Here is a 21,035-nt window from a genome sequence, read left to right as displayed (position 1 = left end):
CGACGGCTTCTTCCTTGACGGTGTGGACATTCTACCCTTTCTTCAATATTCCTGACTTCCCACTCAGTCAATCAATGGATCAACTAGTAAGCTGGAGTTTTGCAGCAGTGGATCGAATCTTCTCTTCAAGAAAACAAAGTGCGACCGAACCATTGTGTCCGATAGGGACATTCCAGGCCGGGTTTGCAATTGACAGTTGGAATAATTGGCGATCAATATGCCTATATTCTATTGAGATTGAAGATGTTGAGGATCTATATCTCCTCGTCATCTTCCTGATCGGTTGGGGAGCGATCGCAATTTGGATTTGGATTTGCTGCCTTCAAGTAGTAGCAAGATTGGAAAATGCCCACATTGAATTGACAAAGCGGCTCGCTCAACATACAGCCGATGAACAATGTAGGGGTCAAGTAATGTTGGGGGTCGCGCAGGACATTAGGACCGCGACAAAGAAGATGAAAGATCTGGATTAAATTAAATTAAAGCATTACAGGAATCATTGTAACCTGTTGCAACCCACCCCCCCCCCCCCCCCCCGCCACGTAACTCAAGTCTGTGGAAGAAAAGAAGGAATGTTTCGAGGTCAATGAAAGAGGCCGAGGAGAAGAAGTCAAGATAAGACCTGGTTTATGACGTCCGTACCCATCGCAACTAAGGACGGGACAGTATCTGACTGTCTGAAGATAAGATGGATGGCCTCCCCCCCCCCCTCCCCATCCTCACGCAAACCTCCCCCCCACGAGCACGACTGGCGACGTGCACGGAAGGAGGGGCGGATCCCTCGACTGCCTCACACGCCCAAAACCCTAAGCCACTACCCTCTCCTTAACTCCCACCCCCCACTCTCCGCCCTCCCTCCCATCCCCCAAATTCCCTCCCCCGAGGGTGCTTCCTGAAGCTCACTGACTTTTGACATAAATGAACATTGTATCAACAAATGTGCTTTGTTTTGTATTAATTTAGGGTTGTGCCATTATTATTATGCAAAGATAATAATTGTGATTAATTCTGTAATGAGTTGTGTGTTTCTAGCATCCTTGACACCCAAGGACAACGATGGAAATAAGTCAAGAGGCTTTTTTACGTTACTATCCTTGACAGCAATGTAAGCTGGATTAATGATCTGTTTATGTTGTGGAGTCTAAATAAAAACCTGAAACCTGAAACCTTCTCAGTTACAGTGGGTGACAATATTGTCGCAAGGAAAGATGAAATTACCTACCTGGGTTCCATCCTAGAGGCTAATCTTTCCTGTGACAAAATGGCATCCAATGTAATAAAAAAAGTCAACCAACGAACTCGATTCTTGTACCGGATCTCCTCTCTGGTAAACAAGAATACCCTGAAGACTCTGGCAGGAGCACTCATTCAAGGGTACTACGACTATGCTTGCACCTCAAAGGCACTAAAAACCAAATTACAAACATCACAAAACAAACTAGTACAGCAACTTGCAATGGGCCTGGTCTACAAGATACACTACGCGACCAAGGTACCCATGTACATGTCAAAATACTTCCCAAGGGTCAGTGAATACCACGATCACAACACCAGAGGGAGCTCCACAAATCATGTAAAACCCAGATTCGGCTCAAACAAGGGACTAAACACGTTTCGCAATTATGCCACAACAATGTTACGCCCTACCCAAAGCTGTAAAGGAATGTGAATCACTACCCACTTTCAAAAACACTCTCAAAGAACACCTACGAGAGAATGCAATTCGAAACTGGCCCCTACAAATGTCCTAACCCAGTTGTACAGTAAATACCAAGTATGGCTTTGTCAGTATTCCAATGTACAGTGTCGTCGTCCCCCCTACCCAACTCACCCCCCACCTCCAATGTACAGCACCACTCAACCCCACCCCACCTACCCAACCTCCTCCAATGTACAGTTTCTATGTCAAATGTATGTCAGTATTCCAATGTACAGTGTGTCCCCCCCCTACCCAACCCCCCCCCCACCTCCAATGTACAGCCCCACCCACCCAACCACCCCCCACCCTCCTCCAATGTACAGTTTCTATGTCAAATGTATATACACTCTTTTTCTGGATTTTTTTAGTATTACAAACAGTACTGTATTTGCAAATCTGGTATGTCATAAATGTATAGATGTAGTACTGTCTATCTGTATGTCGTGTGTGTCATATGATGAATTGAAAATGGGGGACCCTTATGTAAACAAGACGAAAGTCTTTCTCTGGTCTGCATCCCCTTAACAATTGTATGTATTGAGCTGTACTGTACCCATTCTGCAATCTGTTAATAAACTTTTCAATCAATCAAATGAATGAATGAAAACTTTATTTAACAGATTGCAGAATGTGTACAATACAGTACGGCTCAATACATACAATTGTTAAGGGGATGCAGACCAGAGAAAGACGTTTGTCTTGTTTACATCAGGGTCCCCCATTTTCAATTCATAGTGACATTTATGACATACACAACATATATGACATCATGACATTTATGGCATAGGGACATACATGACATACAGGTATATAGTACTGTTACATTTCTGACATATACGATATGTAAATATACAGTACTGTTACCCATAGATCCTAACAGAGAATATAAATATATGATGGGGAGGAGACTGTACATTAGGAGGGGGTGGGTGGGTGGGAGAGAAATATACATACGGTGGGGAGAGAATATATACATACGGTGGGGAGGAGACTGTACATTAGGAGGGGGTGGGTGGGTGGGTGGGAGAGAAATATACATATGGTGGGGGGAGATATACGGTGGGGAGGAGACTGTCTATTAGGAGGGGTGGGGGGGTTTGGACATTTACGGTGGCCAGTTTCGAATTCCAGCCTCCTGTAGGTGCTCTTTAAGAGCGGTTTTGAATGTGGGTAGGGATTCACATTCCTTTACAGCTTTGGGTTATTCGACGGTTTCGGAGCACACAATCTAAAAGCAGTCTTTCTGAGTTCAGAATTGACCCGAGGAGGGCGCGGCTGGGTGGCGTAGCAGAGATTGCGCTCGTCACCAATGCAAGAGACTCCGGTCTCTACTCCCCGAGTCAGCATTGCCTGCGGCTTGGGCCAGTCGTCATACTATCTCAATTGTGCAGAGGTAGCGGGTGGAAAGTCGATGGGTGGGGATTGGACGTTGTGGACAGTGACTCCTACAGGTCGGTTGGGTGACGCCTGTACAGCAGAGACAGAAAGTATCGGGGGCAGCGTGAGCCTCCCACGCGTTACTCCTCGCCACTGAGAGTCCGTGCTGTCTGGTGAAAAGATGCGACAGGCTGCCTCCTCATGTACCGGAGGGGGACACGTGATGGAAGGCTTCTATCCTCACTACAGCCGACCAGTGGGAGGCATAGTCTAGCAACGTTCAAGACAGGGGAGGGGAGAATTGGCAATGCGAAATTGTGATGGGAGAAAAATATAAAAATAAGGAGAAAAAGTGGATAAAAAAAAAAGAATTAACCCGAGGAACATGTAAGGTAATCTTGTCCTGTGAGCGTACATTGTGAAGTACATTGAGGAGCACTTTGGAAATAAATATATACCAATGTTGATCTTATCTCACAGAGAGAGAGAGGGGCAGCAATGTTTTCATACAGTACAAGAACAAGAAAGTTGTTGTTTGTACAATCAATAGAACACACCATATCAGATGGGGAAAATGTTCCTGCCGGCTTGCCGACAACCAAACACTGGTTCCGGCTGGTGTCAGGGCATATCCAGGGTCATGCGATAGGCCACTGGGAAAGGGGACCTACTAGCCCCTTTCGTGACTGTGATGCACAGAGTGAATCCACAGTCCCTTGCTCCTCCATTGGAAAATCCCATAATTAACTCTGAAGAACTGGTCCTCCGCGAAACGTTTGTTGTGCAAGTATCGCAGAGAAATTTCAAAGGTACTCACAGTTGCACAAGGGTTTCGGACATGGAAACGGAATGGTTTGAAAGCTTGGTGTTGCTAATAAACATTTTTTATAAACTGGTAAACATTCGTCAACACAGCTTTATTTTCGGCATTGGGTGCCTGATCAATTCAATAACCCACGCTCACTTAAAACAACGCACCTCCCAGCTGCTTCTATAGAAAGTAGGTTTAAAAAAAAAAAAGAAAATCCCTATAGGGCAAAGAAAACTTTTTTTTTATTTGTTTGACCTACTTTCTATAGAAGCATCTAAGAATGAAGTTCTATAGTAAGTAAGTAAGTATTTATAAAGCACCTTTCATACATGTCATGTAGCTCAAAGTGCTGTACACAAATATAGGCATATATAACGATAAAAGCAATAAAGTCACAGTGATCAGTTAAGATCAATGTTTAAAAAAAAGAAAGAAAAAAAAAATAATAATAATAATAACAATAATAATAATAATAATAATAATAATAATAATAATAATAATAATAATAATAATAATAATAATAGTAACGTAAAAATGAAAATAACGTAAAAACAGTCATTTGCTTACCAGTTTGGGAGAACAGGTCCGCACAAACATGTCCGCTCAGTAGCAACCGGAAGTGCACTAAACCAATGCACTTGTATGGTAGGTAGCAATGTTTAGCTCTTATAACGCTAGTGTAGTTACGTTTTTATCAGTGGTCATAGTTGGGTCCATAGTGCTTTACCAAGTCCCATGGATCCATCAGTGGCCGTGTATTGTGTGCGTATGTACCCGTTCCCTCATGTGGTCAGTGGCCAGAGTTGGGTCCACAGGACTTATCCAAGCCCCATGGACCCATCAGTGGCCGCGTCTTGTGTGCGTATGTACCCGTTCCCTCATCTAAAGAGTTGGGTCCACAAGACTTTTCCAAGCCTTACGGATCCATCAGTGGTCGTGTATTGTGTGCGTATGTACCCGTTCCTTCATCTAAAAAGTTGGGTCCACAAGGCTTATCCTAGCCTCATGGATCCATCAGGTTTTTCCAAGCCATAACTATTTGTAAGCTAGACTGTATAGGTACGTTTTTAATTTTCCTTTAAAAATGTGTATGGAGCTGGCGTTTCTGATGTGTGTTGGTAGTGTGTTCCATAGTTTTGGGGCATAGTTGGCAAATGCCATACTTCCTATCCTCTTTTGGTTTCTGGGCGTGTCGAGTAAACCTGTAGTGGATGACCGTAGCGTTCTTGAGGGCAGATAACTAACTAGGGAATTTGCTATGTATTTTGGGCCTTGCTCATTAAGAGCTTTATATGTTAGGAAAAGGACCTTAAAATCAATTCTATGAGTTATTGGAAGCCAGTGCAGAGTGGCCAGGACTGGAGTGATATGTTCTCTTCTCCTTGTATGAGTTAGTAATCGAGCTGCAGAGTTTTGGATAAGCTGAAGCTTCCCAATGGTTGCTTTGGGAAGACCAGTGAACAGTGCATTACAATAGTCAAGCCGACTTGATACAAAAGCATGAAGTTTCTCTGCATCCTTTTTATTTACGAAAGGTCTTACTTTCGCTATGTTTCTTAGGTGGAAGAATGACGTTTTCATGGCCTTATTTATATGAGACTTAAAGGTCAGGTCTGAGTCCAAGATGACACCTAGGCTTGTAACCTCAGTCTTTACATAGGATGACAGACTCCCCAGGTTTTCACACAGCACTTCCCTTTTCGCTTTTGGGCCGATCAATAGGATTTCGGTCTTGCTTTCGTTTAATTTTAGGAAGTTATTGTTCATCCACTTGTTTATTGCTAACAGACAATTTGTAATGGACTGTATGGCTGTAGTGTTATTTGGTTCTGCGGAGATATATAGTTGTGTATCATCAGCATAACTATGGAAGCATACATTGTGGTCTCGAATGATGTCCCCGAGGGGCAGCATATATAGTGAGAAGAGTAATGGACCAAGGCAGCTTCCTTGTGCAACTCCAAAGCTGCTGTCATGTTCCTCGGATACATTGTCTCCAAGCTTAACATAGAACCTTCTCCCCTTAATGTATGTTATGAGCCAATTTAGTACATGATCGGAAAAGCCAACCAGTCTTTCAAGACGACTGATCAAGATATTATGGTCAATCGTATCGAACGCTGCACTAAGGTCCAATAGGACAAGAATTGAGACTTTGCCAGCATCGGAGTTTAGCCTGAGGTCGCTAACTATTTTGGTAAGGGCAGTTTCAGTGCTGTGATTTGTTCTGAAACCTGATTGTAATTCCTCCATGATGTTATTATCTTTGAGAAAGGAGTTTATTTGTACTGAGACTATCTTTTCTAATATCTTGCTGATAAATGGAAGGTTCGATATTGGCCTATAGCTTTTTAGTTCGTTTACATCTAAGTTTGTTTTCTTTAGTAGTGGTTTTACTACAGCCGTTTTAAATGCATCTGGAAAAGTGCCTGTTTGAAGAGACATATTTATGATTTCAAGGACATGATTTGAGACACTATCGAACACCCGCTTGAGAAATGCTGTTGGTATAGGATCGAGGCAGGAGGTGGCGGAATTACACTCAGAGACAATCTTACAGAGGTCAGGTAATGTAATACATGTGAATTCCCCCATAGTTATCTCAGATGGGTTTTCACTCACAGCCAGATCTATATCAGCGGTAATGCTTGCTCTAATCAATGATATTTTTTCATTAAAGAAAACTGCGAACTCTTCACATTTTGTGGCTGATTGCTGCGGTATATGGGGGGGTGGTATGTTAATCAGCCGGTCGATGGTGGAAAAAAGTACCCTGGAGTTACCCATATTTTCTGAGATCATTTTGGAAAAATATTCCTTTCTCGCAAGTTGTATTGCCTTATTGTATGCGCCCATGGCGTCTTTGTATAAATTAAAGTGAGCTGTGAGTTTGAATTTCCTCCATTTTCGCTCGGCTATCCTACATTTTCTCTTGTTATCTTTAACATTGGTTTTATTTAACCATGGAGAGATTCTATCAGTTTTTACCTTTTTAACCTTCAGAGGGGCAACAGTATCTAACACTGTTGACAAGGTGCTGTGGAAGTTTTGCACTTTCTGATTTAAGGAGGATTCACTGCATTGGTCATATGATTTCATCATACTAGAGAATTTTGCTTCAGCTCTAGCGTCCAGAAGCCTTCTGTGAACTAGGAATTCGCTTCTGGTCTTATGTAATATTAGGCTTGTACCATAGAACACACAATAATGGTCAGAAATTGGAATTTGTTTTACTGATACATTCTCAATGTTTAGCCCTGTTGTTATTAGTAGGTCCAGAGTGTTGCCATGTTGGTGGGTGGCCTCGTGAACATGTTGCATCAGTCCAAAACTGTCCAGTAGGTTCAGAAACTCACAACCCCTGGGGTCATCCTTTTTGTTGATATGAATGTTTAGATCTCCATTAAGAATGATTCTATCATACCTGGTAATGCAGATGGATATGAGTTCTGAAAATTCCTGTATGAAGAGTGGCGAGTACCTTGGTGGTCGATACAATGTCACACATATTACTGGCATTTCTGTTTTCAATACAATAGCAAGGTATTCAAATGATACAAATGTTCCCAGGTCAATATCATTGCACACAAATTGAGTGGAGATGATTGCTGCTATTCCGCCTCCCCTCCCACTCTGTCTGTTTGATTGATAGAATTTAAAATTGGAAGGGCAGGTCTCAATCAGTGTTGCTACACCAGTGATATTGTCTAACCATGTCTCTACTAAAAACATACAATGTACACCATGTTTTACTATGAGTTCATTTATCAGAAATGATTTTTGTTTCAGCGCTCTAACGTTGAACAGTGCTAGTTTTAGCTGTACGGGTTCTGTAGTGGGGTGTGAGATAGTCTGTGGTTGAACACTGATATTGATAAGGTTATATTTACATATGGGACGTGATAATGAGTAATTGATAGAAAGTAGGTTAAAAACTAAAGAAAAGTTGGATGTGTTAGTTGGTTGGATGTCTAGGCAGTGGCGTCATTTCAGTAAAAGGCAAGGTATGGCGAGGGGGGGTTTCCCCCCCTAGGTGTGTTTTTTTTCAAATCAGTTGTGCAATAGTCACTTTTGGTGAGTTGTTTCTATACAATTCAGTTATATGACATTTAGGTATGACACAGGACTACACAAGTATTTTTAGTATAGAAATGTGTCAACAGACTAAAGCAGGGAACCACAATATTTTGCATACGAATTATGCAGAATGTAATATCATAACTGTCTATTACTTTTCTTGCAATTGAGCCAATTTTCCTTAGGTACGGTTTTGAGGTGTGTGTGTTCAACAGAATGTAGTATCAAAAACACATTCACAAAAAGTATGGGTTACTGAATGCTGAACTGCATTGTTATAATCACTAAGCCAGACCTTACCTGTGTCCCTGTATCACTTGTCTCTGCTGCCCTTTGATAAAAAAAACTTCCCTATGTCCATTTTCCTTTTTTTTGGGCATATTTCAGTTAGTCACAGTAAAAGTCACCTAGTAAAAGTGAGATAATTGACAATATAAAAACATGCTAGGGCTGTACCGAATAGTTCGAAGCTTCATTCATAATGTTGACATTCGAATTCTAAATCAACATAAAAAATTGTAAATAATTGGATGGATTATCCAAGGGGGGGGCCCGGGGGGGGGGGGGAGCGAGCGAGCGAGAGCATATATGTATAGGGTATTAGATAGCAAGTATTAGGTGTATACCTTGTATATTACATTTATTTAAATGGTAATTTCATTGGATGTGCACTGTTAATTAATGCTCGTATATCTAATTTTATGTTGTCATGTTTATGTTTATGTGTTTGTTTAAAAAATAATAAAAAAAAAATATATATAAAAGAAAATGTAAATAGTTTTTTTTTTTTTTTTTTACATTTTTATTTGCCAAGGTATGGCGAGTGCCATACCTTGCCATACCAAATTGACACCCCTGTGTCTAGGTGAAAGACAGTTGGATGTGTTAGTTGGTTGGATGTCTTAGTTGAAAGACAGTTGGATGTGTTAGTTGGTTGGATGTCTTAGTTGAAAGACAGTTGGATGTGTTAGTTCAGTGGTTCCCAAACTGTGGTGCAGGTGGTGCGTGACATGAAAAGGCTAATGGCGTTATTTTACTAATAAATATATAACTAATATACTTTATTTCAAATGGGGATTTTCACTGTGTAAATCATGAAATTCAAGAAACGTTTTAATAAAAAACGTACGTTTTAATAATAATAATAATAAACAATGTCTCGGGCGAGGTGCGCTTCGTCTGTGCTGATGCGCTCCGCTCTGCCTGGAGTCTGTCTCAGGTCTCCTATATGCGGGCTTATACAACGGCATGCAAATTTCTCGATTCTGATTGGCCATTTACACGTCTTTATTGGCAACAATCCACGGTCCTGGGCTCAGGACCCGCCCACAACCGAATCACATAATCACTCCGCCGGCTCACTCCGGGAGAATGTTGATAGCGCCAGAATGTTGATAGCGCCATAAGCCCATAACGACTAAATATGAAGCGATTCTGTCAAGGGGAATGTGTTAGTCCTTTAAACAATGTTGGATGATGTAATTGATGGGTCTTGAGTCAATCTAGAACAAAAGAAAAATCGCGGATTGATTGATAGATTAATTGATTGATTTAAATTTCTACTTCCTTCCCACTGACTGCAGCGTTCACTCTCACACTGTCCGACGCTGGCGTACCCACAAACACACACACACACACACACGCACACACACACACACACACACACGCACACACACACACACACTCCTGTCTGCAACAGCGGGGGAGTCAGAGAGAGAAGCAGCGCTGTTTTAAGTGAGCATGGTCTATTGAATTGATTGATTGGTTGATTGCTAATTTTATTACTGTACCCCTGGTTTCCAACTGGTTAAGTTTAGGCTAAAAGAAATAAATAAAAAAATAGGGCGAAGAAAACGTTTTTTTTCCTATAGGGCAAAGAAAACTTTTTAATTTGTTTTACCTACTTTATATAGAAGCATCTAAGAATGAAGTTCTATGGAAAGTAGGTCTGCATTCCCTTAACAATTGTGTGTATTGAGCCGTACTGTATTGTACCCATTCTGCATCTGGTAATAACATTTTCAATCAATCATTCCAATAATACACAGTTGGATGTGTTAGTTGGTTGGATGCACTTCAAGCTGCTTCCACATGAGGCAACTTCTCTCAATCATTCCAATAATACACAGTTGGATGTGTTAGTTTGGTTGGATGCACTTCAAGCTGCTTCCACATGGAGGCAACTTGTCTTTTTTGTAGTTGTGGGAACTACTTTTTCTGGCGGATGGTTTTTTCAATAAATCTTCGATTAATGTGTGTTTATTGTATAGAAATAAGGTTGGATGAATCTGGCAGTTGTATAAAAGCTTTACACCACGTGCAGTCGTGATTTGTGACCACCCCTAGGCATGGTTTATTGGTCACAAACCACTCCTGCGTGTGATGTAATGCTTAATTAACAGCGGGCCGATGACAGTAGTGAGCGCAAGCCAGTGCGCGAGCCAGTGCATTAATAACTTCCTGCCAAAAGCGCGGGACCAGCGCGGGATTGTGGCACTTACAACATGCAGAGCTGGCTAAAAACAGGGAAACTGTCAGGTGAATCTAAAGTCAATAAAAGTATGAAAGAGGACAGGAGGAATTGGAGAGAAGCGGAGAGCAGCGTTTTAGAGTGGAGACAGAGAGTGGTGATGACAGCTGGAGCACAGACACAACAGCCCGGTGGCTCTCCACCAAGAAAACAGGGTAATAATGACAACGATGTGTGTTCTATAATTATGATATGTGTGTAGTGTTCTGATAACGACTATTGGTGAAGCGATGTCGAGATTCATTTGGTTTGGCAGCGAGAGCTAGATTTGCGAGAAGCATGCAGCCGCAGAGCAGACAGTTGTGCACGCACAGTGCAATACTCCAATTCAGCCATTGGCAATTCTGCTGAGCTTCCCCAGACCGGGATGAGAGCGCCGCTGGCTCTGCGGCTCTGCAGTTGCATACTATTGGTATGTGCTTCGTTTGGGAGGCGGAGATATAATAGTTATCACGCAACGTTTATATTTCACGATAATGTTGCCGTCTCTCTGCCAAATTTCTCAGTTATTCGCTTGATATAATTAATACAAATGTCCAATATAACGGAATTCGTTAGCTCATAAAAATTTGATTATAACACACTGTTGTTTATTAATGTCGGCTGACTGCCCACAGACACCTATTTGATTTAAATTCAGCAGCAGCACGGAGTCTCTGGACTTATTTATTTATTATTTTTTATGTTTGCATTGGGGGGTGCGCAAGCTAGGTCGGCAGGTGACGGGGTGCGCGGCCAAAAAAGTTTGGGAACCGCTGTGTTAGTTGGTTGGATGTCTTAGTTGAAAGACAGTTGGATGTGTTAGTTTGTTGGATGCACTTCTGAGCTGCTTCCACATGGAGGCAACTTCTCTTTTTTGTTGTTGTGGGAACTACTTTTTCTGGCGGATGGTTTTTTCAATAAATCTTCGATTAATGTGTGTTTATTGTATAGCAATAAGGTTGGATGAATGTGCAAGTGGTGTAATGCTTTTATACAACTGGCACATTCATCCAACCTTATTGCTATACAATAAACACACATTAATTAAAGATTTATTGAAAAAACCATCCGCCAGAAAAAGTTGTTCCCAAAAAAGAAAAAAAGGGAAGTTGCCTCCATGTGGAAGCAGCTCGGAAGTGCATCCAACTGTTCTCAGTAGGACATCCAACAAACTAACACATCCAACTGTCTCTCAACTAAGACATCCAACAAACTAACACATCCAACTGTCTTTCAACTAAGACATGCAACAAACTAACACATCCAACTGTCTTTCAACTAAGACATCCAACAAACTAACACATCCAACTGTCTTTCAACTAAGACATCGAACAAACTAACACATCCAACTGTCTTTCACCTAGACATCCAACAAACTAACACATCCAACTTTTCTTTAGTTTTTAACCTACTTTCTATAGAACTTCATTCTTAGATGCTTCTATAGAAAGTAGGTAAAACAAATAAAAAAAAAGTTTTCTTTGCCCTATAGGAAAAAAAGTTTTCGCTATTTTTTTTTAAACCTACTTTCTATAGAAGCAGATTGAAAAGTAGGTAAAAAAAGAAAAAAATGCAATTAATCAATCAATTCGCGCGATTTTTATTTTGTTCCACAATGACTCATGACCCATCAATTACATCATCCAACATTGTTTAAAGAACTAAGACATTCGCCGTGACAGAATCGTTTTTTATTTAGTCGTTATGACGCTATCAACATATCGATTTGTAAAGATTATTGTCCGCCATCTTGTTTTTTCCTACAAAGTCGCACGGCGGAGTGATAGTAATTCGGTTGTGGGCGGGTCCTGGGACCAAGAGCGTGAGATTATGAAAAAAAAATACGTGTAAATTGACTGTTTCAGCCAATCAGAATCGAGAAATTTGCATGCCGTTGTATAATCATTCTTATACACTCTCTGTAACTGTATTGTTTTCTGGGTGACAGCATGTCAACATATTTGCCCAGTATAACATGTCACTTTCCATACCTGGCTAGTACGGCTTTCCAGTATAACATGTCACTTTCCACACCTGATTGAATATATTATTATTTGAGCAGAAAAATTACACCACACGTGAGAGGTCAATTGGAAAGCCCAATGCTGCTCAGATATTTCCACTTTATTCAGTCTGGATTTCAGAAATCAAAATGATGTCATCAACCCTATGGAGGTGTTTTAACTACAACAAATGGGAGTAGGATAGTAATGCCAACAGGGGGAGTCTTTAATAATCTCTTTAACCTTCTGATCTTCCCGCATTTCCCCAAGGGGATCAATAAAGGCATATCTCATCGTATCTGGTTGTGAAGAGGAAGGGATATTTAAAAATGAACATACTCATTCACACTAATGCACATTTGAATCATGAAAAGTGATATTGGGGTAAGCTTAAAAAGGTGCCATAGGTAACATTTCTATGTAATTTTTTTTTTAAATAATACATCCAGCTTTTAGAAAGGTGCAGAATAAAAGTATTGCTTTCCCCTCCAAAACACTTGATTAATAAATGTATCATTGAAAGAATATTTGCGGTTCCAAAATTAATGTAGTTGTTTACATCTTGCAGGCATGTATGCCCTCCCTACTTCCCATTTCCCTGTGTGTAATTGTAAAGAACCAAATTCCTCTGTTTATAATGTTAGACTTGATTTTACGTGGAATTGTTTTATGCTGTCTTTTATTTTGAAATGCTGTCTTTTATTTTTGAAGATTCTGGTTGTCCCGCTCGCGCTGTTTCTACCTTGCGTAACAACGACTTCCGGTTAACGCTACTCCACAGAAAAATGCTTGATATATATGACGGGAGAGAGGAAATGTAAATAAAGGATATCTCTCATTAATAATAACAGTTCGTGAAGGAAACCCCCTTCTTACCTTGTTTAGCACCTAGTTGGAAGGCGAAGAGGTACGTGTTTATTTATGGATTGTGTTATTTGTTTATATTTGGCAATCTTCATATTTGTGTATTGAGCTAAACTAGCTAAGATGCTAGCCCGTGCTATACTTTTCACTGGAAACGTGGTTTGAACAAACGAATGACTGTATGTCTGTTTCCACTTTCAGCTCTTACGGTGTCAAATGGTGAAACTGTCAATAAATGGTTGGCATACCGCACCATAGCCATCAGTCTCAAGGAGTTAATTTTGTCTGAATAAAAGTCCAGCTTGGGGAAATGCTACAGTAATGCACCTGATTGGATAAATTACATGGTGCTCTAGTGCGACATCTAGTGGCCGAATGTTATCTATAGCACCTTTAATATCGGTCCTCTCTAAGAGAGCAGAACACTGGGGCCTGTGGAGGAAATAGTGACAAAAGGGTAATTTCAATAACATTTGGACTGTTCTTGTCTCAAGCCAGTCAGCATCTACTAAATCACAAACGGTGTTACTGTAAGGCCTATATCAGCAACAGTTATCACTGGTCTACGAGCTTAGTATTGGCTGTTGTTTTAGCTACAAGCAAAGTACAAGAAAAACTCCTAGATACAAAAATAGAATATTCAAATAGCATTCGGTTCGCTGATCACTCGTTAAAAAACTACACTTTCTGCCTCCTCCGTTTTGGTGGTGGTGGTGGTAGCACCAAACGAGTTCTGATAACTCTTGGAGCAGCCATGTTTCTTGAGTTGCCTGGACTCGGAGAAGCCCGTCCGACAGTGGTCACAGGAGTAGAGTTTGACTCCAGTATGGATCTGCATGTGAGACTTCAGTGTGTTGGACTGGCTGAACCACCTGCCACAGACTTTACATCCGTATGGTTTAACTCCCGTGTGGACCCGCACGTGTCTGTAGAAGTTGCACGAGGTCCTGAAGGCCTTTCCGCACTCCTCGCACTTATATGGTTTCTCTCCCGTGTGAATCATCTCGTGGTTCTTCAGATGCGGCCAGAGGATGAACTTCTTGCCACAGACACCGCAGCCGTAGGGTTTCTCCCCTGTGTGGTTTTTCATATGGTAGTCGAACGTATTCTTGAGGTGGAAAGACTTCCCACACAGGTTGCAGTTGAACTCCTTGTGTTCCTGGTGACTTTTCTCGTGTATCTTCAGGTAGGTGGGTGTGCAGAAGCCTTTCATGCAGACCTTACAGTTGAATGGTTTGGCTGGCTTTCCTCCGCCTTGAGCTCCTGGTTCCTGTTCCTTGATGTCACCGTGTACCAGTTTCTGATGCTTCAGCAACATGTTGCTGTAGAAAAAGGTCTTACCGCACAGGTCGCACTTGAACGGCTTTGTGGCTCCATGAGTGAGCATGTGCGACTTCAGCGCCCGGCCACCTGTGAATCTCTCCCCACACACCATGCAGCTCGGCGGCTTCTTCTCCGCATGGGAGTTCCGGACGTGTCTCTGGAGGTTTCCCTGCAGGCCGAACCGAGATCCACAAAGCTGACAGACGAAAGCCTTTTCTTGCGTGTGAACGACCGTGTGTTTCCCCAGCGCCACCTTAGACTTGAAGGCCTTGGGACATTCGGCGCACTTGAAAGGCCGCCGGTCCGAATGCACCCGCTTGTGGCAACGTAGGTTGACATGCGTTCGGAAAGTCTTTCCGCACGTGGTGCATTTGAAGTTCTTCTCGCCCGTGTGAATGGACATGTGTAACTTCAGACTGGTTTTCATGGTGAAGCCCCTCCCACACGTCTCGCAGGTGAACGGCTTGACATCGGCGTGCAGCAGCTCGTGACTTCTCAGAGCTCTCATCTGAGCTCTGTTCTCTTTGGCTTCGTGAGCCAAGAAGTGTTTTTCAAGAGCCGCCTCTTGGTGGAATTTCTTCTCACAGCGGTTGCAGGAGAAAGGCTTGTTGTGAAGCTTCATGTGTGCGTTGAGGTTATGTGCATAATGGAAGCCCTTCTTGCAGACGTCGCAGAAGACAAGTTTCTGGTTATACTTCTCTCTCCTCCTCCTGTTCCTCTCTTCTTGGTCCTCCGTCAGGCCTGGGAGGAAGGAAGAGAAGACAACAACATCACCAACAGATAAACAGAGACAACCCCGGTGTTGTTGCAGCCGACTATCGCATATGGTGTCTCAGGCATTCTGTAGTCGACATGTGTCAACAAATGTACATGTCTGTTTGAATTTATGTTGTGCCGTTGTTACTGTAAAAATTGAATGATTGTGATATGATGTTGTATGTGTGTGTCACTGGAATTTCCCCAAGGGGATCAATAAAGGAATATCTTAGAAGACAACAACATCACCAACAGATAAACATAGAAAAGACAACAACATCACCAACAGATAAACAGAGAGAAGACAACAACATCACCAACAGATAAACAGAGAGAAGACAACAACATCACCAACAGATAAACAGAGAAGACAACAACATCACCAACAGATAAACAGAGAAGACAACATCACCAACAGATAAACAGAGAAGACAACAACATCACCAACAGATAAACAGAGACGACAACATCACCAACAGATAAACAGAGAAGACAACAACATCACCAACAGATAAACAGAGAAGACAACATCACCACCAGATAAACAGAGAAGACAACAACACCAACAGATAAACAGAGAGAAGACAACAACATCACCAACAGATAAACAGAGAGAAGACAACATCACCAACAGATAAACAGAGAAGACAACAACACCAACAGATAAACAGAGCGAAGACAACAACATCACCAACAGATAAACAGAGAGAAGACAACAACAACACCAACAGATAAACAGAGAGAAGACAACATCACCAACAGATAAACAGAGAGAAGACAACAACATCACCAACAGATAAACAGAGAAGACAACATCACCACCAGATAAACAGAGAAGACAACAACACCAACAGATAAACAGAGCGAAGACAACAACATCACCAACAGATAAACAGAGAGAAGACAACAACAGCACCAACAGATAAACAGAGAGAAGACAACATCACCAACAGATAAACAGAGAAGACAACAACACCAACAGATAAACAGAGCGAAGACAACAACATCACCAACAGATAAACAGAGAGAAGACAACAACAGCACCAACAGATAAACAGAGAGAAGACAACATCACCAACAGATAAACAGAGAGAAGACAACAATGTGTAATGTGTAACTGTATGTGTAATGTTTATTGTGCAATGTGTAACTGTATAATGTGTAATATGTATTGTGTAACTATGTATGTGTAACTGTATAATTTGTAATATGTATTGTGTAATGTATACTGTGTAACTGTATAATGTATGTTTTTTGTGTAATGTGTAACTGTATAATATGTAACTGTATAATATGTAATGTTTATTGTGTAACTGTGTAACTGTATGTGTAACTGAATAAGGTATACTGTGTAATGTGTAACTGTGTAATATGTAACTGTATAATATGTAATGTTTATTGTGTAACTGTGTAACTGTATGTGTAACTGAATAAGGTATACTGTGTAATGTGTAACTGTGTAATGTTTATTGTGTAATGTGTAACTGTGTAATGTGTAACTATTTGTATAATGTGTAATGCATAATGTGGAACTGTATAATGTGTAATGCATAATGTGGAACTGTATAATGTGTAATGCATAATGTGGAACTGTATAATGTGTAATGTGCAACTGTATGCAGGGGTGTAAAGTACTTGAGTAATTGTACTTCGTTACAATACTTAAGTACTGTTTTGGGGGGTTTGTACTTTACTTGAGTATTATTAGGTTTGTATACTTGTACTTTTACTCAATTACATTTTCAGAGAAAAAAAACACACTTTTTACTCCTTACATTTAAAATGCAGACCTACAAAGTATACATCTCGCAGGTCCAACAATTGTAATTATTATATGCGTTTCTCTGGCCGAACTAATGCTAACGTTATTAATCCTGCGGGCACACTTTATTTAAAAACAGCCAATCAAATCCCCATCAAAGGAAAATTAACCCACCCATACCCATGCTGATTGGTCCTTGTGCAAGACTAGAAAGCGGGGATATTTGATTAAACACCTGCTATCAGAAGAATGGACAGTCAGAGTGACAATCTACAGAAGATGGCCACATGTGAATGGGGTCAGCTAGCCAGTATCTGGTTTGGTCAACTGGCAAGCTGAGGCCATTTGTTACCATTAGCATTGCTACAAAATGCTAACAAGCTTTCAGTGGATATTTTCATTAACCACTAACCAGTGGCGATGTAAAAAATATTTTCAACTATTTGACAAGAAACTTAGGATGTGCAATGTCGAAGCCACGTATAAAAATGTAAAAAAGAACTAAACCCTTAATTTTTTCCAAGGCTGTAGTTTGGCCAACTTTACAACTGGATGCTGTGACGTGAATTCCGTCCATGTTAGTTTACCTTGACATGTTTTTTCAAATTCGATGGAGAAGTGCATTAAATCATTTGAATGCAAAAAGTGTCATGATGATGATGATGATGATGATGATGATGATGATGAAGTCTGCATTTGTACCTCATTGTCTTTCACTGTACTTAGGTTGTACTTTAGTTTGTATATTGTATTGTATAGTGTTATTCCTCCTTTACTTTTTTTTTACTGTATGAAGCACATTCTCAGCGGCTCATACAGAACCAAGCATTTCACTGTGAAGTACATGTACGCTATATGTGACAAATAAAAAACAAACTTGAAACTTGAAATTAAAACTTGGCCCACAATGGATTGAGTTTGAGACCCCTGGGCCCTCATTCATCAACGTGGACGTAGAACTTGACCTACTTCCACACGTAAGCACGGAATGTAGAACTAGCGTACGCACAGGGAAGTCGGCATTCATCACACGTGCGTACGCAGGCTCTATGGTCCTCCGTGTTGATGAATACCACTTTGTTCTACCGTCAATGCTCGCGCATGATTATCCATATATGGTCATGAAAATGAGGAAACACCCCCCATGGGATGTGAAATAATGGACGGACCCGAGCGGAACCCTGAGAAACTCCACGGAGAATTCACTGCTGTCGAACCAAGAAGACACTATCGCGTATTGTGGGATAAATAAAAGGCGGACTCGTAAACGGTGATGTCAGATATCAACGGCTCCCTAAGACCATTGCTGCAATTCTGCCTGGACAGCTCAAAATACTAATAAAGACCGTTCGTTGACCACTGTTTGGCGTTGGTTGTGTGTCATTATAACCGTGCTGTAATATGAATGCCTTTATTAGTTGTGTTCGATTGGCTATATGATTTTTAGATGCATCTATTTTGTGCTGGAATATGACTGCCTTTTCCCGTGTTGTTTGATTAATACCCCAGGGATTAAAGTTCTCCTCAATTTTATTCCAAATCGCGATGGATCTCCCGTCAATTTTCTACCTGCTGCATATGATTTCTAGAGGCATACTACAATCTATTTTGATGTCAGTATTGGGTAGCCTATATAAACAATATAATACAAGAGCATATACAAGAACAATGAATCTCACTGCATGTATGATAGATAGCCTGCCTTTCAATACATGAACTTGAATCCCATCATATACATAGTCTGTCCACTATAGTGTCATTGCAATGCGTTTTCTATTCTTTCTTATACAGTAAAAAGGGGGAAGAACACTATATTCATATGACTTGTATTCTGCTTACAGCTTCGAAGTTCCACTTGTTTCGTTTAACGTAAAGCCTTTTAAATATAATCAAAACGTTCCCGTGTTTCTGCGGTCTGCGCAGAATAATAACGAGTTGAGCTTTATGATTTATGATGAATTGAAAATGGGGGACCCTGATGTAAACAAGACGAAAGTTGGTCTGCATCCCCAATTAACAATTGTATGTACTGAGCTGTACTGTACTGTACCCATTCTGCAATCTGTTAATAAACGTTTCAATCAATCAATCAATCAAGCTACGCGGAGCGCAGTCAGTCAGTAGCCTACACCCCGTATATTCCGATAACGCTATATAAACCATGCTGCATTCATTCTGAGAGAAAGATCTATTATTCCAAATGCTATTTATAGGGTTTTGACCATAATTACACTACTGTTGCTATTTTACAATGAACTATAATGAACTACGGTTCGTACAGAACGTGCCAGTGTTATTATGCACAGAAGCTCATTTCCTTGTTGTAATAATATATTCTACCACTGGGCGCTAGGTACGCCAGGTCTGAACTGTGCGTAGATCGTAGATGTACGCATGAAGTCAAGTTCAAGTTGAAATTGATGAATCCCACTCTTTGCTTAGAAATGATCGTACGCACAGGGTAAGCACAGATCTGTGCGTAGAACACGTTGATGCATGAGGGCCCTGGTCTATCCCTTGCAATAAAAACATCTAACATCCCAACAGGCCACCTTGTTTATGGTTTGATTCAGTTTTAAATAGACAATAAAAAGAGTAAGATAAAATAGAGAGTAAAATAGTGCAATAGTGCAGTGCACTAAAATAGTAGAATAAAATAGATCAAATATTTTTTTCTTCTTTTTTTTCTTTTTTTACAGTGCAATAAAATAGTTCTGGATTACTGTTCCAATAGTTCAACGTCGTCTTTACCTTCTCTGTTTGGTATCCACAGTTTAAAACCTGACAGTCTTCCCTCCTGTTTGATACCCATTTTGACCCTTTGAATCTCCCACTCAGGGCAAACCTCCCTCTCAGGGCGCAGTTCCCTCTCTCAGGGTGCAGTTCTAGGCCTGGGTCCTACACAGTATTAAAGCCTGACAGTACATTTAACAAACTTTAAAAAAAAATTTAACTAGACTTCACTCAGGTGTATTATTGATACTCTCATTGATACTATGTTTGTTTCTGACTCAAAGTGTGTGCGTGTGTGTGTGTGTGTGTGTGTGTGTGTGTGTGTGTGTGTGTGAGCAGGTATGCAGTGGTGGTCAAATGCGGTCAAATGCGGTCAAACGGCGTTTAGGCTACGTCACTGAGGCAGAAGTGTGCGCAATGATGTGCATGCGCGCACACAAAAATGACTCGTCGCGCCGTATACCCCGGCCAGCACTTATCACCTAGACTTTGCATAATAATAGGATACCGACAACCAAAATACAAGCCCTGTAGGTGGGGGGTTGCTTGATCTCCCGACTGGAAAGATGAGACAAGTTGTGCTTCAGTCTGAAGGAAACTGTCCTTCAGTAAACTAACTCTAAGTTACATTGTTAATTTAGTTATTTACTTTTCTAGTTTAAGTTAATTCAATTAAAGAAATTGTAACTACAATTACATTTAAAACATTGTTATGCATAATAATCATCTGTTCTGTGCGCAACCGAGGGAACATGTATGCGCGTGTGCGTGCACGTGGCGTTTGGCCTTGGCCCATATTACGACTGCACCACTGTGTGTGAGAGATAGAGAGAGAGAGAGAGGGGGGGTGAGAGATGAGGAAGGGGCAAGAGAGCTGGGAGAGTGTGTGTGAGAGAGAGAGAGAGAGGGGGGGGCGGGGGTGCGAGTCCTCAGCCCTTGTGTGGGTGAATGTAACAAGTTCCTAACGTTTTCTTTCCCCTATTATTTCATGCACACTTTATTCATCGTTTTAAATAATTATTTTCTTTTAAAGGGGACATGCATTGCTATTCCTAGCACTATGTGGGCAACTTTACACAATTCCTGTGAGTCTATGGAACACCTCTGTAAGGTTTTAT

At 41.0% G+C, this 21,035-nt stretch overlaps 1 protein-coding gene across 1 annotated transcript in view; it reads right to left on the bottom strand.

The window, feature by feature from the left end:
• Window positions 1-13,570: 13,570 nt before the first annotated feature.
• Window positions 13,571-21,035, bottom strand: part of LOC311243765 (uncharacterized protein) — a 51,835-nt gene continuing 44,370 nt past the window's right edge. Inside the window, exon 8 of the mRNA XM_084333107.1 lies at window positions 13,571-15,407. Within this exon, the coding sequence (XP_084189233.1) occupies window positions 14,014-15,407 (1,394 nt within the window). The 3' untranslated portion in view covers window positions 13,571-14,013. The remainder of the gene's footprint in view (window positions 15,408-21,035) is intronic.

The sequence above is a fragment of the Notolepis coatsorum genome (genome assembly GCF_963971535.1).
Source record: "Notolepis coatsorum genome assembly, chromosome: 17".
In the NCBI taxonomy this organism is placed as follows: domain Eukaryota; kingdom Metazoa; phylum Chordata; class Actinopteri; order Aulopiformes; family Paralepididae; genus Notolepis; species Notolepis coatsorum.
Note: the sequence above shows the minus strand (reverse complement) of the source record. Positions and strands in the feature narration are given on the sequence as shown.